At 30.5% G+C, this 25,466-nt stretch overlaps 1 protein-coding gene across 2 annotated transcripts in view; it reads left to right on the forward strand.

Annotated features, from left to right (window-relative positions):
- LOC129916181 (restin homolog) overlaps positions 1–25,466 on the forward strand; it is a 213,288-nt gene that overhangs the window by 111,934 nt on the left and 75,888 nt on the right. For both annotated transcript variants that reach the window (XM_055996009.1, XM_055996015.1), the window contains one exon: positions 21,155–21,265. In XM_055996009.1, coding sequence (XP_055851984.1) covers positions 21,155–21,265 — 111 coding nt within the window. Of the gene's footprint in view, positions 1–21,154; positions 21,266–25,466 lie in introns of those variants that run through there.

Here is a 25,466-nt window from a genome sequence, read left to right on the forward strand (position 1 = left end):
GCTCGATGAGTTGAGCGTTTCTGCAGTGGCCGCCCGCACTAAATAGTTTTTGAAATAATCGATTTCAAAGTTAAAAAAAGGGCGAAACAAAATTTTTTAAAACTCATTTTATACTATTTTTGTCCAGGCTGTGAATTTTAATAAAAAAAAAATACTCAGAGAAAACTGCCTCAATTAATTCATTATCGAACAGTGAAAACTATATGTTTCTATGTCTTCTAGTTTTTGAGAAAATTGAAAAATTATTTTATCAAATTTTTCATTTTTCAAAATATGTATGTTTTGTTTTTATTTGTTTTTATTTTTTAATTTTCTCAAAAACTAGAAGACATAGAATCATATAATTTTCACTGTTCGATAAGGAATCAATTACTTTTATAACACCAATACATAAAACTGGATTTAGACAAAAAATTGAAAATTATATAGGAATATCTAAGATTTAAGACATTCCAAAAGTATTCGAGCAAATTGTAACTAAAAAGTTCAATTCAATTTTGTTTTATTGAACATACTATTTACAATTGCCTTAACCCCTTGTAACCCAACATCGTACATTTTAAAATTAATAATGTCAATCGAAAGGGCTTTAGCTATAATAAAACACGTATTTTTTAAAAATTCAATAAATTCATTATTTGCTTAGTTATTTCGAAATTTACGCAGTAAAAAAAAGTTTAAATAATTAATTTTTGTATATAAATGCAAAAATTCAAACAAAAAGCTATCTAATATTTATTTTTAGGCGCATTCCCCAAATCCAAAAAAAAAAAACCCGTTAGTTTATACACGAAAAATATTTTTTTCTGAATTTCGTAGTTTTTACATAAATTTGCTTGTTTTCCAAAAAAGCCGAACTTTCAACATTAACTGCCAATTAAAAACTATTGGTGCTATTTATTAGAAATATGGCGCATTATTTCGATAAAGCAATTCTTAAAGATTATGTAAGAAGCTTTAAAAGAATAAAAATATGTTTTGTACAGCTTTTGGGCGATCTTTTTCGGTTTGTTACAGAAATGTCACATGGGGCTACAAGGTGTAAAGCTTAACTTATTTCTAATAAGATACATGGATTGATATAAAATTTGTTCGCACATATGGGGCCTAACCTTATACAATGATAAAATATAAATAATACCTATAGTTCATGAAACGGCTTAATTTTATGAGTCTGCTGACTAGTTATACTCGGGGTATTCCGTCCCGTTTGTCCAGTTGTGGTATTGATTATAGTGGTTTGGGTGGTATGGCTTTTAGCAGCGTTAGTAGGCCGACTGCGTATCGGCGTAAAGGTAAACTACTTACTCGTTGTCGTTTGGGATTATGTGCTCATCCAGAATATCCAAGGCACAAAGGTATCTAGGATCAGGATGTCGTTGTTGGGTTCTCATGCTTCTCATCAGCTGATTGGGGTGGCTTGCGATGCTTCCGACAAGTTTCTTTGCAGATTGCAGCAGGAAAAGCAACGGCTAAAATTATTTCAAAATGGGCCATAACTTTTCCATTGTTTTTCTTGTAAAGTATTTTTTTAGGAAGAATTTGTTTATTTTTTTCTTCATCAGTATAGGTACACTAGACTGTTTCAAAAAAAAAAAATTTTTTTGTTCAAAGCATTACCGAAAATATTGTTGGAAATGATGAAAAAAAAAATACTGTAAAAGTTTCAGCCCTTAATATTAACATTAAGTACCGCCGTATCGCAAATTTCTATTTCCCATATGATTTACATGGGAAAGATTTTGTTTTCGAGTTTGGAATTTTAAAGGTTAAATTAGAAAATGCGTATTCAAGAACTTTTGAGGTGTCATCTGGCGTTCTCCAGGGAAGACATTTTAGCCCATTGTTGTTCAATATCTTTATAAATGAAATTCCATCAATGTTGAAATATGCATCCTGTTTAATGTACGATTATGATTTGAAGATATTCTTAAGTGTAAAAAATTGTATTGCTTTAAATGTTAATTAATGTCACTCTTTCTCTGTTTATTGCAACAGAACTCCTCTTAAATTTGAATATACAATTTTAAATAATGTCTTAGGTATTTCTAGTATGGTCAAAGACCTTGGGGTGGTTTTTGATACCAAATTGACATTCTCAAACCATATTGATTATTATTATTATTATTTATTTTATTTCTATTATAGTTTGATTTTTACAATTTTGGTAGATTTAAAAAACTATGACATTTCTTGGTTGCCGTCTGCCAGATTGAACGTTTCTTAGTTAAAACTTTATTTTTAAAAAGTTGATAAGTAGTTTTATAAATATTTTCATAATATAATATTAGTTTAAAATTTGAATTACAACAATTTAGGTTTTCGTTTTTCATAAAACTATTCTTATAATTCAATGCATTCCTGCAGTTATTTGCTAGCTTTTCCAACCGTAGAGACCATTTAAAACATCGTAAATTTCATTTTTAGATAGGGTATCTACTCTGTAGGGCATGAAGTTGAGTTTAAGTGTTTCCGTTCTCGCTCGAAAAATGTTGCTAATGAGTTGAAAGTTTAACATGGAAATGATTTTCAGTACCTTAATTATGTAACAGGTAACAGGTTCTTATAATTTTCTAGAGTTTCTGATATCTTTGCTCTATTTCTATAATTTAAAAACAAATTTTCGTCTACCGTTGCAATCAAATTGTATAGGACACTCTTCCATTCTTCTGGTCTGTTCTCTTGTCGATTTAACGATAAATGGTGCACATCAGCTAAACGAGACAGTTCCGAAAACACCCCACATCTTGATCTGAATAAATTCAACATAGTCCTTTTTTTGTGAATTGAAATCTTCTTGGTTAATTTTTCTTAAGATATAGTCACAACACACTTTTAAATTTTTTGTAAAAATGTTTTCAATTCCTGATTCCTCATAAATAGCATATGTCGGGACGTTCGTTACTTGGCAGATTAAACAATCTTTAAAAAAATATAGCTGATGTTTTTCAAATTCTTCAATCTCCTTATATCCATAAACTGCGCTTCCATAACATAGACATGAGTTGACCCAACCGTTAAAAACTTTGTAAGTTGCTACAGGCAGGCATGGAAAAGTCGATACAATTGTATCGAATTCGATACAAATGAGTTTGCTCGAGCACAAAAATACAATTCGTTTAAATTCGATACAATTATTTTGCATCAATCTAAGATTTAAAAAAGAGGAAACCGAAAGTTAAAAAAAAAACGAGAGATCTATTTGTTTAAGTTTTAATTGAATTCCAGATTTTTTGAATTAAAATAAATGTTGCAATTTGAGTGTAGTGACTTGTTTTTTTGAAAATATTTATAAAACTAATCAAGTTGTTCTATTTTTTCGACATTCATCAGCAAATATTGAAAATGTTGTTGGAATCTGAGACTTATCAAGTCGAAATGCAAAAACTGAATTCACTATCTTATAAATTCAGGAAAAAAAATGAAAACAATTTTCAAAGTATGTAAAGCATTAAGCCCGGAGTCCTGCAGACTTTTAAATGGAATAGTCATGTTAGTGTAGATTAAAGTTCGTGAACTTCAAAGAAAACACGTTTGTCTTTATGCTGGAAATGTGTTCACATTATATCTTTTTAAAAAGTTGTGGTAATTACCGAGTATTTCAAGTTTGTAAAACTAATTTTAAGTTCAAAAGTGAGCCATTACCTAAAAACAACAATTATTGCACTTTTAATTTAGGTCTCCACGATTTTTGCATTTTTTTTTTCAATTTTTTTAATACATAGTGTTTTGTGAATAAGTTCTTTTCCCCATATTTATCTATACGGCAATTAAATAAAAATTTCAATTTTACGCAGAAAATAATGAAATGTATCTTAATGGAAAATTTAAGAGTTTTTGCAAATGAAACATTTTGATTAAATTTTATTTTATTAATTACTCGCGTGAAAAATATATTTCAATACAATTATACCCATTTTAGTACAATACAAATGAAATTTTCGGTACAATTGAAAAATCTCATTTTCCATCCCTGGCTACAGGACTAATTTGTGTGACTCCGAAAGACTCCGAAAAACTTGCTCCACATCGAGTTGATTGCAACTTTTGCCTTTGTACATTTCTCTTAGATATGATTACACCGGCACACACAAAAAAAAAGTGTCATGAACCAGAAACCAGACCTATCTTTCTATATGTTTTTGGGCACGCTGAATCCGAATTTGAAGTCCGTTTGGCCCCATCACCCTCCAGTTTTGAGCTGTGAGTGCATTTTGTTTGAATTTTTATGACTTTTTTGGAGTTTTTTTTGCATTTTTCTCAAAACTGAAGGGTGACCGGGCAAAACGGACTTGAAAATCGGATTCAGCGGTCCCAAAAACATATAGAAAGATAGGTCTGCTTCCTGGTACATGAAACTTTTTTTTTTGTGTGCCGGGTATGACAGCGACATGTCGCGACAGTGCTAGCACACAAAAAAAAAAGTTGTATGAACCAGAAACCAGACCTATCTTTCTATATGTTTTTGGGACCGCTGAATCCGAATTTCAAGTCCGTTTTGCCCGGTCACCCTCCAGTTTTGAGAAAAGTGTAAAAAAGACCCCAAAAACTACCTTTTTTTTAGTTTTTTGCATATTACTCAAAACTGGAGGGTGACAGGGCCAAACGGACTTGAAATTCGGATTCAGCGGGTCCAAAAACATATAGAAAGATAGGTCTGATTTCTGGTTCATGACACTTTTTTTTTTTGTGTGCCGGTGTTATTGAAGTTTAAATTTGAAGACAGGGTAATTCCTAGGTATTTGAATTCGGTTATAGTTTCTATAACCTCATTATTGAGTGTCCACCGTTCGGTAGCAGTTCGAACTCTAGAATTGCCAAAAATCATTGTCTTCGTTTTTGAAAGGCTAATCTAAAGATCCCATAGTTTAAAGAAGTTTGCTTACTGATTTATCATTAGTTGCAATGCATGTGGTGTTTCAGCCAGAAGGACAAGATAATCTGCGTTTTTACCTTCGTACCTGTAAAGCTTGCTCCCCCAGATAAATGAATTACCAAGTCGTCAATGAACAGAACAAAAATGAGTGGACTCAATATACAGCCTTGAGGAACACCAGCAGTGGTTTTTGAACTGATCCGATTTTTTACTGCCACTATAAACATGGCCAAATGTATCTTTAAGGACTTCAGCATACATCCGTACACGGAGAAAACATAACGCCAGGGATAACTTTACTTCTAGTATATTTAATCAGAATAAAGTTGAATATACCGGAAATAAAGTTAAATATACCAGAAGCATAGTCATCCCTGCCTTATTTTTTCTCCGTGTACGAACTTATATGAAAGACCTATAGTTAACATCTTAAGTATGAGGCTGTTGTGGTTGACTTTATCGAAAGATGCTTTAAAATCGACGAAAACTGTAATTTATTTCTATCTGCTGTTTATAAAATGTCTCGCTAAAATTGAAAAACCAGCTCTGAATCCAGCTTGGAACGCACTCAAACGATTATTAGTTTTAACCCATTTTATAAGTCTGCTGTTCATAATGTCAGAAAATAATAACCTTCCTGAATTTAAAAAGAATATACCTCTATAGTTTTCAGGATCTAAGCTATCACCTTTTTAAATATAGATAAAATTAGAGCTTTCTTAATGTTTTATAGTATTTCACAGCGATCATACATCATATTGAATGCATTTTTCAGCTTTATCTTGATTGATTCAGAGGCATATTTGAAAAACTCTGCAGGTATCCCGTCCTCTCCAGCTGCTTTATTGGTTTTGATCTGATTAGCGCATTGTTTATTACGTCTAGTTCAATTTGTTTATTAAGCTCTTCATCGACTGTAAATGGCATTGCATACTGAAAAGATACCTGACCACACTTTTCTTGCAATAAGTTCGAAAAATGTAATGCGAATTTAAGTCTACAGAAACCCTCGTAACATGTTGAATTCCGGCGATTTTGCGAACATTTTTCAAAATTCCTTCGTGTTTATGCATGTTTCCAGGTGGCAAAACACCATAATTGGTAAGTGTGCTGAAAAACATTCAGATTGTATCTGAAAATTTGAGATAATGTCTATCCATTTTCCTCTGACGACGCAGTAATCTATTAAAGATGACCCTTGTCCTCCTATAAATGAAAGGTCACCCATGTTATCACTGTTTGTAATTCCATTCATGACCATGAACCCATAATCTTCAAAAAACTCAGCGAGTTTTCTTCCGTTTCCGTTAGACATTGCATCCTTACTATTTCTTGTTTCTCGAATATGAGTTGGCAAATTGATAAACGGAGATAAAGATTTTTGATGAATTCCAATTCTTCCGGTGAAAACATCCATTAACATTATGCTCTCTTTGTTTTCATTTCTTAAACGATCGTGCAATTTATTGAGATCAGCTGTCCAATTGTAACAGTTAATGTAAACTGGTATAATTTTTAAAATAAGGTTCCCTGTTTTTATTTAAATCATCTCCAGAGTTTTAAAAACATGCAATTTTGCCCGCCAAATCGTTTTTAATTCCGCACATAATTCCTCCACTTGCACGCCCAAAACGATGATTTCTTACGGCTGGAATCCATTTTAGATTTAATTGTCTAAAATAGTTGGAAAATTCATATTCTTTACCTAATTCAATAACTGTTTCTAATAGTATAATAATATCAAAATTTTGTAAATAATTAAAAAAGTTAGCAAAAAGTAATTTATTTTTTAATGCTGATATAATCCAGTCAAATAAGGCTTTAACCTCAGAATGAATGCTAATATAATTTTTTTTGCTCAATATCTTCGTTTAGCCATTCTATAACTTACCTCAAAAGTCTAGAAAGTCTCATGTCCGCAGGTCGCGATTTTCAAGGTCAAATCATGAAATGGAGATTTTCAAAATTAGCAATAATTAAAATTAAAATTCTATAAACGCTTATTCTGTCCGCCATTTTGGAACCACCATTTTGAAAAAATTGAAGTTGGAGGATTTTTCGTATTTCTCATACTAATATGCTTCAGTGTCCTAAATTTCATGACTTTTCGTTAAGAAATGGGCGTGAAAATGAATTTTGACGCCGTAAAGCACCTAATGCACCACTGTGTAACGAGAAGAATGATAAATAATCAAATCCCTCCTGACCGAACCGATTTTAAAAATAGGAATTTTGCCATATTTCGACAAATTTCAAAACGGATTTGCGACCCGAAATCCTTACCCAATTCGAACAATTTTTTCCTACTTAATATTTAGCTAATATAAGAGTTGTCCAAAGCTATTATATTTAAAAAAATATGTTAGGCTGGTTAAATTTTTTTTTAGTAAAAATTAAATTAAAACAAATTTTTTTTTCAAGCTTTAGAGCCAATGCGCGGGCTGAAGATATTAACTGATTTTGATTATTTTTTTTAACCCTTTCTTAGTCTTCATCATTCGCAACTTTTCCGCGCTATTACGATTTGAAATTAGAAAAAAACCCAAAAACGAACCACCTTAATGAATATGTTATAAGCAAAATTAATAAAATTCATTTGTTCATTTTGGCAGTGGGTAATTCTTTGACATTTTTCAAGGCAAGTCGGATACAGATTACAGCTGCAGAAGCTCCGTGCAGGTTTCTTTGGCCATCTGAGACGGACTTTTGCAGGGATCACGAGGTAAATGCAATACTAACTTGCATTCGTTAGATTTCCTTATAATTATTTCAACTTGTTTTTCCAATGTGTCGCATCTTTCTTGTGCCGCAGATAATTGTTTGCTCAGACATTCAGTTTGTGATCACAACGTTTTTATTTCGTTGGGAACAACCAGCATGTCGTTCTTTGTAGCTACTTCTTTAAGTGAATCGCTGATCAAAAGTTTAAGGTCATCGATCGACATATTTCCTACAACCGCTGGCATCTCGGATTTGTTTGCTTGGTTTGTTTTTTTTTTTTTTTTCTTAAGGTTAGTCTGACTTTCCGGCGATATTTGTCGGAATTTGTACGTTTAGTGCTGCTCAGCTTATAGGTACATATAGGCAATCAAAATTGGATTATAACTACTGTTCTACTTGTGATTTATTACTCCCAGACAGATTCGGAACAATAAAGAATTTTTGTATACAACAAACGGATAGTTTTATTTTATAACTTAAATTTCAAATTTAAATTTTCAAAAGAGGCAGACTAAAATTTTGCGCGGACAACTTATTTGACAGATGAAACTCTTTGACAGTGGCAGATTATATCGTTGCCAGTGGCGTGAGGGGGCTGGAAAATTTTTCAAAAATTTTGAGTGTAAATGTACGAAACATTTGTCTTTCTTTTTTATTCATCTTTCATCGAGAGTGAAGTGCTGCGGTACTGAAAGTGGCTCTCGAGGGCTTCGTACTACGGTCTCCTTTCACATTCAAAGTCGTATTTCATCAAAGTTCTTGTATCCCAAAAACTTTACACAAACCGCAAGGAGTTGAGTCATACATCCTAAAAAAAAAACACTTTATTTTGTGCTAAATTTAAAACAGTTTGTAGATTTATTCCTATCACGTCTAGTTTTTGAGCTATACTCATCAGATCACTATTGTCGATATAAGCGCCCATGTTCTGTCTGTGATTCGACCGAAAGTGAATTGAAATCGATTTCCAATTGCACGTGAAATGAAATATCATATTCTTCATTTCGATCGATTTCGAAAACTTCGAAATTGCTCCGAAATGGACGATCATCCATTTTTATTTTGTTTCTTAAGTGAAACTATTGCCGGTTTGAACATGGATGCAATTTCAGCGGACAGAAACAAAGTGAGTTGATTTCGATCAGTGTAGGATCAAAATGTAGGATTTAGAGTTGTATCAATGTTTTAATAAGAACTTTTTCGCTCAGATGAACCTAAACTGAAAAAAATGTAAAACTCATGATCATCTCCAAAAATTTTACATGTTTTCGTCAATAACTTTTTATAGAGCAACATTAGAAAAAAAAAAATATTTAATAAAAAAAATTTAGAATAGGTATGTTTTTCTACAAAACAACACAAAAAAATCCTTTCTACGATAAACAGGAGCCGAGAAAATCACAAAAACGCGTATTTCAAATTGGTGGCCAAACCACAAGTTTTTGGGACAAAAAAAAATATTTTTTTATGTTCGTCATTTTTTTATGATTTAACGAAATTTGTATTGAACAGTATATACAATTTGCTTAAAGCTAGTTATCTAAAAATTTACATTGATAGTATTATGTTGGCACAAAAGAGGCCTAACGTTTTTACATTGTTTTTTTTTTTTATAAGCTAAATTTACAATTAATTGTAATTGTGTTTGTTTTAAATATTAATTCTGCTGGCAGCATCTTAACTCAGGTTGTTCAAGTCCGGTTGTCATTGATTTTTTGTATGTTCGTCCTAATATACCTTTTTATACGAAATATCAAATTCAAATACTTTCCAAAAATTCTCAGATGACCCATTTTCAGTTCCCTGTTTCCTGTACTATTACTCAAATAAACACAAACAGCCGTTTCAGAATTTAGAGGGGGCTCGACCATCTGAGTTTCAGTTAATCATGTACATTATGATGAAATCAGCTAAAAGGCTTAGGGGGGCTTGAGCCACCTGCAGCCCCTATTGTGTGGTGTCCTACATATTATGCCTCTTCTCAGATGAAATTGGACCGTGTTCAAAAATCTTTCACAAGATTTGTTGTTAAGGGCAGGTCTACCCGAGCAGCCAACTCAAATTTCATGTAAATGAATTTGAATGTATTAGTGCACTTCTATTTACTATGATTTCACAGCTTTGAATAACATTTTTTCTCTTCGACTCTTTTTTCTCTCAAAGTGAACCAGCAAAAAAAAAAATTAAGTGGAAAGCCACATAAGAAGATAAAGAAAGGAATACCTCCTTTATACGGCGCAAAAAACCAGACAAGCAAAGGAGATACATTTTTGTTGTTTCATTCATGGCATATGAAAAAAAATCGCTATGAAATCGCTACTAAGGGAGTATTTGTACTCCCCATGCATACACCGTACTCCCATACTCCGCACTTTTTTTTCATATTATGTAAATTCCAAAATAAATGACAATCTTCAAAAGAACTTTTGAAAATTTTTTTTAAAAGGATATCATAACCTTTATCTTTTTTAAAGTATTTTGTTTTTCACATTAATGAATTTATTATTTATTTCAACTTTTGAATTATTTATACTTTATAATACCTTTAGTTTTTTTTTTTTAACATATTCACCCTAATTCCGATTAACAATTGTGCTCATGATTATGAAAGTGGACTAAGTCACTTTTTGCATTGTTTGAAGAAAAGCTTACACAATAATTTTCTTATAACGATTTAATGATATTTCTTTTATGAAATCACTAGAGGAGCAATAAAGAAGTTTATTTACTGCAATTTCGCTTTCAAATAAACTTTACTCCTTAAATAATAATTATTTTTAGGCTAGATTTGATGCCATTTTTAGGAGTGACTTAGTCCACTTTCATAATCAAGGGCACAATTATCAATTGATAGTTAATAAAAATTAAATTTCTATATCTTATTTTTTAATAAATACAAACGAGAATGGTTATTATTAATTAAAATTTAATTGAAAAATAATATAAAAAACATTTAAGATTTCCCATGAGAATTATTCCTATTTCCGTGACCCACTTAGAGGATTATTATGTTGAGTTTTTACTATTTTTTTTAAAATTAAATTGAATGTGTTTAAAGTTTTCAAAAATTACACGGAGAAAAAAGGCGAATGGAATAATGTATTTAATGTATTTATATTAAATGGATTTCTACATGGTTTTTTTATAAGAAAACTTAGGTCTTCAAAAAAAAGTGACGAATCTTCTGAATTTCTTGAAAGTATTAATTTAATAGAATTCGTTTAGTTTAATAAGAAAATCATTTTATTTTTATACGGCAAAACAGGATACTTATGTAAATCGCATTAATTAGATGTGGGATCCTATAAAAATAAAATTTTCAAAACTTAAAAATTACTCGTCTAGGAACATATACCTGGAAATCGTTTCCTTTTCAGATTTCTGAAGGAAAAATTATATAGGAGATAATTCTATAAAAATTAATCATTATGGATCGGAATTGTTGATTTTATGAGAACATCTTGTTAACTTGTTTGTTTTGAGAAATTTATAAAAATGAGACTCAGGGGTGTACCATTGGGACAAGAGGGGCGGTGCCCGGGGCCCCCAACATGCCAGGGCCACGATTGGAGACAATGCACGGAATGCAACTTATTATAAATAACGAAGAGAAAAGATTAAATATTTGGCATGAATCACTTCGGACACAAGAGAGTAAAATTATATTCTTCAGTGTAATGCATAATAAATTGGTAGCCTGCCACATAATATTTCATCTCAAAAAATAAAATATTTCATAAAATAAAACGGTTTTTGAAAGAAAAATTACAGATTTTCTTGGGGCCCCAAAAAATGTTACTTGAATAATCTTAGCGACCAACAAATGATACATCAGGGACACAAAAAAAAGTAGGGCGTATATACGTACTTTTTTATTTGCTCTTTTCTATATCAAAGGGGCACCGAAATTTTGTTATACCCCAGGGCCCCGGCAACTCAACGTACGCCTCTGATGAGACTCATATAAGCACATCCACATAAAATGATTAAGAAATCATTTAAGTTAATTTGAGTTTTTTAAGAATAAATCTTTTATTAAAATTAATTGTGAATTTAGCACAATTTGTAAATATTTTTTGTAAATAATAAAAAATCAATTTTTTTACTTTGCATACTCCTCTTGAACGTGAAATACTCCCCTCAAAACATTTAAAGTTCTCCTCAACGCAAATTCGAAATGGCAGCCCTGCTAGGCAGGCTGACGCAGGACAGTAATTTTTGTATCCTTTACTTTTGTGAATATGTATATTACGCATGAATAGCATGTTAATTTTTTTAGTTTGAAGTGATCTTATTATATGCGTTTTATTATCTTTTGTTTTCCAGTATTTTTTGTATACCTAGGAAAATATATAAAATAAAATGCACGACTGGGTCGCACGAACTTGCTTTTAGATTAAACTTGCTTAAATTTTTAAGACTTTTTATATAGAAATTTGGAAAAAAAAATAAAATTCATTTAAAAAAAAAAAATAAAATAATATCTGAAATTAAATTGCCCTCCAAAACAAGTATGCAGTTTTGATTGATATATTAAGATGCATTTTTAGAAAAAATAATTTTCAAAATCGTTAGAGCCGTTTTTTAAAAAACTAATTTTTTATAAATATTCTTTGGAAAAAAAGTTTTAAAATAAAATTGGTATGCCATTCTGTAGAAATCACTAATCAACATCTAAAAACAAAATTTCAAAAAAATTCAATGTCCCGTTTTCGAAAATTTGATTTTTCAAAAAAAAATTTCAAAATTTATTAAAAATCCAAATCTTTTCACAAAAAGTTTCGTTGAAATCGAATAAGCAGTTTCGGAGATAATCGGATTTGAAAAAAACGGTTCTATGGCAGGTACCGTTAATAATGATTTTCAAACAAATTTTTTTTCATTGAAAGTAAGACCTTAGCTTAAAACTAACATTTGAATTTTTTAAACAAAATCGTTAGAGCCGTTTTCGAGATATTTCAATTTTACTAAAATCGTTATATGACAAGTACCGTTATTTTTGGTCCAAAAAAATTAATTCCAAAAACCCCTCTGGAGAGTCGCCGAATAACGCTACATACCAAGTTTGACATTAATCGGTCCATCCGCATAGGCTGTAGCTCCTTATACAGACAGACAGACAGACAGACAGACAGACAGACAGACAGACAGACAGACAGACAGACTGACAGACAGACAGATAGACAGACTGACAGACAGACAGACTGACAGACAGACAGACTGACAGACAGACTGACAGACTGACAGACTGACAGACTGACAGACTGACAGACTGACAGACTGACAGACTGACAGACTGACAGACTGACAGACTGACAGACTGACAGACTGACAGACTGACAGACTGACAGACTGACAGACTGACAGACTGACAGACTGGCAGACTGACAGACTGACAGACTGACAGACTGACAGACTGACAGACTGACAGACTGACATACTGACAGACTGACAGACTGACAGACTGACAGACTAACAGACTAACAGACTGACAGACTGACAGACTGACAGACTGACAGACTGACAGACTGACAGACAGACAGACGGATTTCCGGGACCCACTTTTTTTTGCATTGTCTACCATCGTAATGTCATGGAAAAATGTTATCATAACTTTTTTTTTTGTACGAATGCATAACTTGATATATGTATAGTACCTATATCGCAAGTAAAAAAACTTATGAGTAGAAAAGCGAGATCAGCAGGAATATTCAAAGGTAATAGTTGTGTTATTTTAATTATACATATTTATGTTGGTACCTACCAAGATATCTACATTCATACATATTTCACACCTAATTTCGATTAAATAAAAATAATAAACATACCTACGTAGGTACATACCTACTATAATAGATAGGTAGAAGTCAATTTGTTTCTTATAGATTTTGGAATATTATTTTGATCACAGTAGGTATGTACCTAGAAACATTTCAAGCAAAAAAAGGAAAGCAGCTAGAATATTCATAAAATAGGTAGGTATATAGATGAAACCGCACATTTCAAAAATGTTATATAGTTTGTGGTGCAAAGTATATCCAGGTTTCGTAACCTTTTCACTTTTTGAATTTAGTAACCTAACTAATTTTTTTTTTCGAAGTAGTGTTACAAAGTACCTAATAAGTTGGTAGGTATGTACATGTTGAAAAATGTTTATTGATGCTTTCCTATGAGTGACGCAGCACGCGAGGCAAAATAATAAATGTTTTTTGATCATTTAGGTAGGTAGGTAGGTATGATCTAAAACGCCGCGCCGCACGGTTGTCCAAAATGACTTATCTCGTTGCAAAAATCATAACTTTTGAACGGATTGAGTTAGCGGTACAATTTTTTTTTTATTTGAAGGACATTTCTAGGGCTGTTATACCAATGAATTTCAATAAAATTATTTCACAGGGTGTTTCGGAATCATCGGCCAAAAACAGATTTTCTTTAAAAAAAAAGTTTAAATTAAAATTGGTATGCCATTTTGTAGAAATCACTAATCCACATTTAAAAACAAAATTTCAAAAAAATACAATGTCCCGTTTTCGAAAATTTTATTTTTCAAAAAAAAATTTCAAAATATTTTTAAAAATCCAAAATTTATTTTTTTTTAAATTTTATTTTTGGCTTATATTTAAATTATATAAGTGCTTCTTCACAAAAAGTTTCGTTGAAATCGAATAAGCCGTTTCGGAGAATATCGGATTTGAAAAAAAACGGTTTTATGGCAGGTACTGTAAAAAATCCATTCGGTTCCATGCATTAAGCCGAATAGGGTATGTGTACCAATCAATTGTTGATCCAAAATAAAAATATTTAGCTGCGCATACTTGCGCACTGCCGAGATTTTGTACTTTGAAAAAAAATGAAGGCAGAAGGAACAGATTTTCTTTAAAAAAAATGTTTAAATTAAAATTGGTATGCCATTTTGTAGAAATCACTAATCCACATCTAAAAACAAAATTTCAAAAAAATACAATGTCCCGTTTTCGAAAATTTTATTTTTCAAAAAAAAAATTTCAAAATTTTTTTAAAAATCCAAAAATTATTTTTTTTGAAATTTTATTTTTGGCCTATATTTGAGTTATATAAGTGCTTCTTCAAAAAAGTTTCGTTGAAATCGAATAAGCCGTTTCGGAGAATATCGGATTTAAAAAAAACCGTTCTATGGCAGGTACCGTTAATAATGATTTTCCAAAAAAATTTTGTTCATTAGAAGATAGACCTTGTTTTCAAACTTACATTTGAATTTTTTAAACAAAATCGTTGGAGCCGTTTTTGAGCAATTACAGCTTTACTGAAATTGGTGTATGACAAGTACCGTTATTTTTGGCCCAAAAAAATTAATTCCAAAAACACCTCTGGAGGGTCTCCAAAAAATGCTACATACCAAATTTGAAGTCAATCGGTCCATCCGTTTAGGCTGTAGATCCTTATACAGACAGACAGACAGACAGACGGACTTCCGGGACCAACTTTTTTGGCATTCTCTATAATCGTAATATCATGGAAAAGTGTAATCTGAACTTTTTTTAGATGTGAATTAGTGATTTCTACAAAATGGCATACCAATTTTAATTTAAATATTTTTTTTTTAAGAAAATCGGTTTTCGGCCGATGATTCCTAAACACCCTGTAAAACAATTTTCTTGAAATTCATTGGTGTAACAGCCCTGGAAATTTCCTTCAAATTAAAAAAAAAAACTGTACCGCTACCTCAATCCGTTCAAAAGTTATGATTTTTGCAACGAGATAAGTCATTTTGGACAACAGTGCGCCGCCGCACGGTTGTCCAAAATGACTTATCTCGTTGCAAAAATCATAACTTTTGAACGGATTGAGTTAGCGGTACAATTTTTTTTTTATTTGAAGGACATTTCTAGGGCTGTTATACCAATGAATTTCAATAAAATTATTTCACAGGGTGTTTCGGAATCATCGGCCAAAAACAGATTTTCTTTAAAAAAAAAGTTTAAATTAAAATTGGTATGCCATTTTGTAGAAATCACTAATCCACATTTAAAAACAAAATTTCAAAAAAATACAATGTCCCGTTTTCGAAAATTTTATTTTTCAAAAAAAAATTTAAAAATTTTTTTAAAAATCCAAAATTTATTTTTTTTTAAATTTTATTTTTGGCTTATATTTGAGTTATATAAGTGCTTCTTCACAAAAAGTTTCGTTGAAATTGAATAAGCCGTTTCGGAGAATATCGGATTTGAAAAAAAACGGTTTTATGGCAGGTACCGTAAAAAATCCATTCGGTTCCATGCATTAAGCCGAATAGGGTATGTGTACCAATCAATTGTTGATCCAAAATAAAAATATTTAGCTGCGCATGCTTGCGCACTGCCGAGATTTTGTACTTTGAAAAAAAAAATGAAGGCAGAAGGAACAGATTTTCTTTAAAAAAAATGTTTAAATTAAAATTGGTATGCCATTTTGAAGAAATCACTAATCCACATCTAAAAACAAAATTTCAAAAAAATTCAATGTCCCGTTTTCGAAAATTTTATTTTTCAAAAAAAAAATTAAAAATTTTTTTAAAAATCCAAAAATTATTTTTTTTTAAATTTTATTTTTGGCCTATATTTGAGTTATATAAGTGCTTCTTCAAAAAAAGTTTCGTTGAAATCGAATGAGCCGTTTCGCAGAATATCGGATTTAAAAAAAACCGTTCTATGGCAGGTACCGTTAATAATGATTTTCCAAAAAAATTTTTTTCATTAGAAGATAGACCTTGTTTTCAAACTTACATTTGAATTTTTTAAACAAAATCGTTGGAGCTGTTTTTGAGCAATTACAGCTTTACTGAAATTGGTGTATGACAAATACCGTTATTTTTGGCCCAAAAAAATTAATTCCAAAAACCCCTCTGGAGGGTCTCCAAAAAATGCTACATACCAAATTTGAAGTCAATCGGTCCATCCGTTTAGGCTGTAGATCCTTATACAGACAGACAGACAGACGGACTTCCGGGACCAACTTTTTTGGCATTCTCTATAATCGTAATATCATGGAAAAGTGTAATCTGAACTTTTTTTAGATGTGAATTAGTGATTTCTACAAAATGGCATACCAATTTTAATTTAAATATTTTTTTTTTTAAGAAAATCGGTTTTCGGCCGATGATTCCTAAACACCCTGTAAAACAATTTCCTTGAAATTCATTGGTGTAACAGCCCGGGAAATTTCCTTCAAATTAAAAAAAAAACTGTACCGCTACCTCAATCCGTTCAAAAGTTATGATTTTTGCAACGAGATAAGTCATTTTGGACAACAGTGCGCCGCCGCCGCCGCCGCACAGTGGTGCCATTCTTCGTTTTTGGCGTCAAAATTCATTTGCACGGCCGTTTCTGGACGTAAAGTCATGAAATTTGGTACACTGAATGATTATAGTATGGAGAATACGAAAAAGCTGCCAACTTTTTTTTATTCAAAATGGCGGCTCCAAAATGGCGGAAAGAATGAGCGTTAAAATAGAATTTTCATTTTCAAAACAGTATATAAGCTAGAAATTGGGCTAAATTCATGTCAAAAAGGTGTTAGATTTAAGATTTAGAACTCATAGATTCATATTCTTTACAAAAAAATCAAAAAAATTGAGAACAAAGTCCAAAAAATGCCAATTTAGTAAAACACACTTTAAGACCCCTAATTACACTATTTCATGCATTTTTTTTTAATTTATCACAATTTTGAGATCTCTTCTATTTATGTTTCATAAGAAAATTGAAAATATTGCGGTTATATGGTTGCCAACTATGTTTTTAATTAAATATAAGAAAACATGATATAATGAAAAGTTTCAATGTTCAATAAAACTGAGAATTTATTTTTTCCGTAAACCAAAACATTTTTTTCTAATAGATTTTAGCGTTTTAAATTCAAATCCGGAGTCAAAAAAATCTATGACGTCACATTTTCGAGATATTAGCAGATCAAAATTAATTTTTATCTTCGAAACGTGACGTCATAGATTTTTTTTGATTCCGGATTTGAATTTAAAACGCTAAAATCTATTAGAAAAGTATATTTTGGTTTACGGATAAAATAAATTCTCAGTTTTATTGAACATTGAAACTTTTCATTATATCATGTTTTCTTATATTTAATTAAAAACATAGTTGGCAACCATATAACCGCAATATTTTCAATTTTCTTATGAAACATAAATAGAAGAGATCTCAAAATTGTGATAAATTAAAAAAAAATGCATGAAATAGTGTAATTAGGGGTCTTAAAGTGTGTTTTACTAAATTGGCATTTTTTGGACTTTGTTCTCAATTTTTTTGATTTTTTTGTAAAGAATATGAATCTATGAGTTCTAAATCTTAAATCTAACACCTTTTTGACATGAATTTAGCCCAATTTCTAGCTTATATACTGTTTTGAAAATGAAAATTCTATTTTAACGCTCATTCTTTCCGCTATTTTGGAGCCGCCATTTTGAATAAAAAAAAGTTGGCAGCCTTTTCGTATTCCTCATACTATAATTATTCAGTGTACCAAATTTCATGACTTTTCATCCATAAATGGCCGTGCAAATGAATTTTGTCGCCAAAAACGTCAAATGGCACCACTGTGCGCCGCACAGTGTGGGAATTCGCTCATTTAGTGGAATTAAATTAATAGCGCTTACAAGTTTAACTTTTTGAGAATTCTTTTTTTTGCAAGATTAATTATAAATATATCAATAATGAAATATAATAACAATTATTTAAATATCTCGTCAAATTTTTTATGCATATAGCTCTGAAAGTACAAGTTTTTTGCCTCTCGGTGGACTCATTTTTAAAAGTACTGTACGGTCACAAAAAACAAATTTTACCCTTTCTTTTTTATAATATTATTAAAAAACAATTACAATAATGAGTAGAAGTACCTACGATTAATAACATATTTACACACTTTTTTGATTTACAGAGCTCTAAAAGTACACGTTTTTGGCACTTTGATAGACCCTCTTAAAAAATTAATTCCAGGCAGAAAAAAAACTTTTTATTCCTTTTTTTGGTAATATTTATAACTATTACATACGAAAATAAATAGAACTAAATTTGTATGCATAATTAGCCAATTTTTTGATAAACGGAGTTCTGAAACTACATAAAGGTTAACTGGAAACATTGAGTTTTTTGCATTTTTTGCAGGACTCATCAAATTCTTTTTTGTTTTATCTTATGATGGTCTGCTATCATAATATGAGAAAGTTATTTCATCTTAGACTATTTACAGTAGTCTGAAATTCTCAATGAGTCAAGAAAAGTATCTGCATTTCAAGCTTCCACAGTTTCGACCGATTTTAGCCCATATTTCACAGAATCTTTAAGAAAGCGCTCATATAGTTGTCATAAATAAATTTATTCTATCTTCAGAAAGCAGCAAATTGTCTAAGCCACGAATTATAAATGACCAAGCACTTGATTATTAACTTAGGTATTCAAATATGAAAACCCTGTTTAAATATCGATAAACGTTATGAAAATTTAAAAATTTTAAATTATTTAAATTTTTTTATTATTACTGAAACACCCTTTATCCGATATAATATATTTTTATTCCTTGGTAGTTTTCTTTTTTAATTTTTCAAATTACTTAGTTCTTTTTTTCTCTTGCTCTAAATTTTGGATTTGAACACCCTGTATTTCTGTTATAACTGTTTTTAAATGAAATTCACTAGCTTTTGCTTTTTAAACACCCTGTGAAATAAAAAAAATCCTTAAATTTATAACATAGCTAACCAAATGCGAAGAAATTATTCAATTTTGACGGTAGGTCATCTTTTTTTTTGTTGAATTATAGCTTAGAAAAATCGAAAAAAAAAATATATTATAACATAATTGGGGTGCCAAATTTTAGTGATTTCTGATAGATAATAAATCAAGCTTCGCATTGGATATTGTCTCTTAGCGGAATAACGCGGAATAACTAAAGTTTTGCTCTAACAAAGGTACAAAAATCGAAAAACAACACATTTTTTTAACTTCAATCACCAAAACAAAAATTTGAAACACCCTGTGAAATAAAAAATTATTTACATAATTATACCTTGATATTTAGGAAATATAAACAAAATAAAACTTTTATTAAAACACACACCAAACGGACGAGAAAAAATTAAGAGCAAAGTAATCTCTTCCGTCAAATAAACAGAATAAAAATCGCCAACTGCAACTTCAAAGCTGTTTTTTTTTTTTGTTTACATGATCCACACTTAACAATTCTTTTGTTATCACTTTCTACAATCTATAAGCTTTAAGAAAAATAGGTTTTGGCATCAAACAAGACAAGTCATTTTTCGAATTAAATTCCGCTAAATTCGCCAAATCCCACACTGTGCGCTGGAGGGATGACATCCGAAAAACATGCCCACTTTATTGGCGAGAAGTACTAGACAGAAGAAAATGGAGAAGCCTGGGGGAGACTTATACTCAGATAACTTACAAATTTCACCTATTTTTTTTTCAAGTAAAGTATATTTAAATTAGTTTAAACTATTAATTGAATTAATCTTTTTTTGTAATCTAATTAATTATACATTTACTTTGATTTCTTTGTTTAAATTTAACTGAATATGTTTATACAAACAAACAAATTACAAATTATATAAACTTTGTAATTTAAAATATCAATGAGTGAATAAAGCTTGAAATAATAATAATGATATTCGTTAATAAATAAATAGGACTTAGATTTAGGAATTTTGTATCTGTTAGAGTTACGGAGCAGATAAATAAATAAATAAATAATTGAATAAATAAATAAATTTCGCCTTATGTTACCCACTTAACCTTAAAATGCCGCGAACAAAATATAACATTTAAAGACACCGAACAAAGTTTGGTCGCCCAGGCACTATTATGTATCTGAGAAAATACAATTTTTTAAATGCATTTGAAATATAAACCCCTAATATTAATACGATTGAAAAAAAAAATGCAATAAACACTGTTTTTAGTTCTCTTTTTTAAAACATTTTCTATGCGGAATGTTTCATTCCAAGGCTAAGGTTATTTGTAATTTGAAAAATCGAATACTTTTATTTTTGGTTAAGCCGAAATTTTAGTTTCAAAAATCTTATTTACATCTTAAAATGCGAGCACCAATGTCTGTATGCATTCATTATTAACAAGTAAAATTTAATACAAATTGCATTTTGTCATATGCTAAAAACTTAACAATTGTTTTGAGTTACTTTAAATCATGAATACAATTTTTTTTGGCACTCAATTTATAAAAAATTACTTTAGACACACTGAATCCAATGCATTTTTCAGAACCAAGCATTTCAAGCTGTTTGAAACGACCACCCCATGAATGGAAATACACACATCTGACCACGCTTATGAATGCAAAAACGAAAAACAAATTTTATAATAAAAAAATGAAACAATTAACAATAAAACTATATAACACTGTGGAATATTTTACGAAGATTTGATAAAAATATAATATTTTTTTAATAAAGCAAACAAACTACTTTTTTTGTTGGTTTTTATTTTTATGTTATAGGTTCAATATTGTTAATGTTTAAAATTTGTGGTCTCATCAGTATAACTTTATTTTCAGCTTAAATCAAAAATTGAAAATTTGGAAAAGAATTTGGAAGAAGAAAAAAATAGAACCGAAGAATTGCAGCTATCAATTGAGGAAGCGAACTTTTGTGGCGATGAATTAAATGTAAGAATATTTGTTTTTTTTTTACTATTGCTTAGTGAAAGGTATTTGTTAATCTTTCATATACTCACAATAGTATCGAAGATAAAAGCTAACGAAAAATTCCTTTTTAGCCCTTTAGTCCAGTCAAAATATAAATTTTCCCTAGACAAAATTCACATAGAGCTAAAACTTGGTACAGACCTTTGCCTCATCATTAAAAATGAATTGCTATGAAAAACCCTGTTTTGTTGAATTCAAATTGTAATATTTTGCCTTCTAACTGCAACTTTGGAAACGTTTATACTTTTTTGACAACTACAATAACAGGGTTACTTTTTAAATTAATAAACCATTCTCGCATCGTACAAATTTTTTTTGCGGTGTTGCTCTCAAATAAAAGTTGGAAATTGATTTTTTATAAAACTTGAAACTGTTACTTTGCAGCGAAATAGTGTATGGAATAAAAAATATTTTGATTAATTAATTGTTCCTAATTATTTGGCAATGTTTTTGTAAAAGAATTAAAAAAAAATTAATAATGGGCGCAGGGAGCAAAATACTGTTGTAAAGTAGGGATTTTTGGAAATTTCACAAAAATTGCATTTAATCGAAAACCATAAGGATTTGGGATGAAAAAGTTACCAAATTCTGAAACCCCTTAAGTTCCCCATCAGCATATTTCGTTTGATCCATTACTTTTGGGACACCCTATATAAGATTATACATATTTAGTCTAGAAGTAGTTGTCTGAAAAATATTTATTTTAATGTTCAAAATGCATCAGTGCTTTGAAAAGTGATTTATGAACAATTTGTACACTTTGCGCTACAAACTAGCATTTAGGTTTCTTTTTCTTAGAATTACAGGTTGGTTCACGAGCGTGGGACCAAAAAGCTAGAGCGTGTAGATTGGGTTAAGACAAGAAAATAATCGTATAGTCGGGAGAAGCAGTTTTCCAAAAAAATGATTAAACCTTAAAAAAAAAATGCTGAAAACACTGTGCAAGTTTTTTAAAAAAAAAATTTTGATACAAGTGCGCTGTTGACTGTTTCCCCTTATTTCGGACCTGAGAAATCGATTGGCATCATTTGTTTTTCAAATTTTTTTTTGGAAGTTTTTTTCAATAATTTTAAGCATTTTGCCCGGTTTAAAGTAATTTTTCTTGTTTATATTGCTATTTATTCTGCTCAAACGTTATTTACTTCCAGCATAAAGACAAATAAACAATTTTATGCAATTTATTTACCCATTTAGCAAGTTTTTGTTGAAAAAATTCAAGAAATTTTGGATTTGTTTTTGCATTGTTATCGTTTTATTATGCTTTAGTGGAGTAACTAAAGCAAATTACAGATCCAATTTTGATAATTTCTGTTCTTAAACATCGGTAATGAAAAATACTTTAAAATCTATGTCTTAAGAATTGCCGGTGTTGCCGTTTTCTTTTTTAAACTAAAAATACATTTTTTTTTAAACTTTTTTTTTTAATTTCATAAATAAAATGATGAATAAAGATTATTAAGATTTATTATTATATTTAATTATTATTTAATATAATAATAAATTTTTATTAAATCGTTTAGGCGGTAGAAGCAATTTTCTCACAAATCGGCTTCAAATGTAAAAAATTATTACAACACAACGGCAACACATTCATTACTAAGATATACATTTTCACAAAGCCAGTAGTTTATGCTGGTATAGTCCGGGCGGCCACTGCAGAAACGCTCAACTCATCGAGCTAAAGAAAATTTCAAATGGGAAGTGCAAGAGGGCTATTAGTAGTTACGAAAACCACAGGTCTTCCCGTTCGCATCCTGGCACGATTGGCGTGGTAAAGTGCATTGTGCATCTCATAGAGTTAAAAGACAATATTGGTGTCAAATTAAAGGTGATATTGTCAGCTATCAAAATTCAGAGGTCTTCCGGGCGAAAGTCTTGCAGTTTTGTCATGCAGCCCGTTTTAAGGTTAGAAGCGATGAAAGTGAGTTTTTTCATAAAGTCTTGTTTTTTGGTATTTTGGTTGAAAACCAGAGGTCTTCCAAGCCACATCTTGACATTTCACCCCCCAGCTTGGGTGAACGTTTTAAGTAAAAAATGCGCCTAACCTTAAAACAAGCTGCGTGACCTAACTTCCAATTTTTGGCTTGGAAGACCTCTGGTTTTCAAAAAAAGACATTATTAGCTTTAATTTGAAATTAAATTCGCCTTTTAATTCGGTAAGTTGTAAGGGGCGCAGCGTATTATTTGAGACTTTTTCGTGAATTATTCTTAGTTTTATATATACTTTGGGTCATTGTTAATAATCTATCAAGCTTTTTCCAAAACATCGTTTTATATTTAAATGCTAATAACTCATATTTTTTTTTTATAGTGAAAAAACTCCTTAACTCATCCATCAAAATACCAAAAAACAAGACTTTATGAAAAAACTCACTTTCATCGCTTCTAACCTTAAAACGGGCTGCATGACAAAACTGCAAGACTTTCGCCCGGAAGACCTCTGAATTTTGATAGCTGACAATATCACCTTTAATTTGACACCAATATTGTCTTTTAACTCTATGAGATGCACAATGCACTTTACCACGCCAATCGTGCCAGGATGCGAACGGGAAGACCTGTGGTTTTCGTAACTACTAATAGCCCTCTTGCACTTCCCATTTGAAATTTTCTTTAGCTCGATGAGTTGAGCGTTTCTGCAGTGGCCGCCCGCTCTAGTAGTAAATAACGTTTGAGTAGAAAAATAGAAATATAAAGAAGAAAAATGACTTTAAACCAGGCAAAATGCTTAAAATTATTTAAAAAACTTCCGAAAAAAATCGTACAGATAAATCGAAAAACTAATGATGCCAATCGATTTCTAAGGTCCGAAATAGGGTGAAGCAGTTAACAGCGTACTTGTCAAAGATTTTGACTTGCACAGTGAAATCAACGGTTACACTCACAATAGCATACTTACCTTTTTGTAAAGCCATTAACTCTTTGTTTTAGTATGGTTTTAAATAAAGCTGTTTTAATTCACAGTTCTTGAAAAATTAATTTTCAAAGTCCAAATTTTGGAAAAAAAAATTCAGAAGTTTTTTACCGACTTCCAAAAAGGAGGAAGTATTCAATTCGTCTGTATCTTTATTTAATGTTTGTTACCTCATAACTTTGGACTGAGTTAACCAATTTTGAAATTTCTTTTTGTATTGGGAAGCTGGTGCCTGCAGTGTGGTCCCAGTTCAGTTCGTTCAGTTCTGGCTAAAGAAAATATGAGAAAAACCATAAAACCATGGAAGTCGGTTTTTTTTTTGATAAAAATTATTATCAAGATTCAATGTTCTCATTCGTTTTTAGCCAAAAACCGAAAACCTTATACGAAAAATTTGTCGTTCCCGGGAAATTAAAAAGAACTAAAAATACTTTTTTTCTATGAAAACCTTTTTTTGTTCGCGCGTCCCTAACGTCAAAAATCATACTTGTTTTAGTTTTGGTGGTGAACGCTGGCGATGTCCAGCTCTAGTTTAATTCGCGTAATTCGCTCTCATCTAAGAATAAGAAGTAGGTACTTCTTATTCTTAGGCTCTCATGTAAAAGAAATGTCAAAATCAACGAATATTTCTTCATTCGTTGTTTGTGGCCATGTGAATGGTGCAATTAAATTGCAGTTTTCAAAATATTCGCAACAAAAAGTGTTTTGGGTGTTGTCGTAACGATTTAACTTATGTTCATTTATCAATTTATCGGCCATATTTATCGCTAGAGTTCATTTTTTCTTTAAAATGCAGTAAATTAAGAGGGATACAAAGTCAGTCAGAAAATTTTCAATCATAATATGTTAGGTACCTACAAGGTTTTTTTTCGAAGTAAAAGTGTTTTATTTTTAACTGCAATTACACCAAAACTATAGAAAATATTTGTAGTTTTTTATTTGGTAATGCAGGCTATTTTGGTCAATTGATTTTAAATACAAATAAAAAAACTTTATTCCATCTTTTACTTGATATAAGCGACGCACATAGAGGTATTTCAACAATCTAAGCGGCCAAATTTTTTTATTATTTTGTTTTTTTATTTTATAACACGCAAATGACTAAAATCAGTTGTTTTTGCTACAAAAAAAAATTTTAGGAAACAAAATTTTTTTACAGAAAAAACTTTTTTTTTTTAATTTTTTTTTTTTTTTAATAATTTTAAAAAATATTTTTAAATGCCCAATTTACAAAATTATATGATGACG

This window comes from Episyrphus balteatus, chromosome 1, assembly GCF_945859705.1.
Source record: "Episyrphus balteatus chromosome 1, idEpiBalt1.1, whole genome shotgun sequence".
In the NCBI taxonomy this organism is placed as follows: domain Eukaryota; kingdom Metazoa; phylum Arthropoda; class Insecta; order Diptera; family Syrphidae; genus Episyrphus; species Episyrphus balteatus.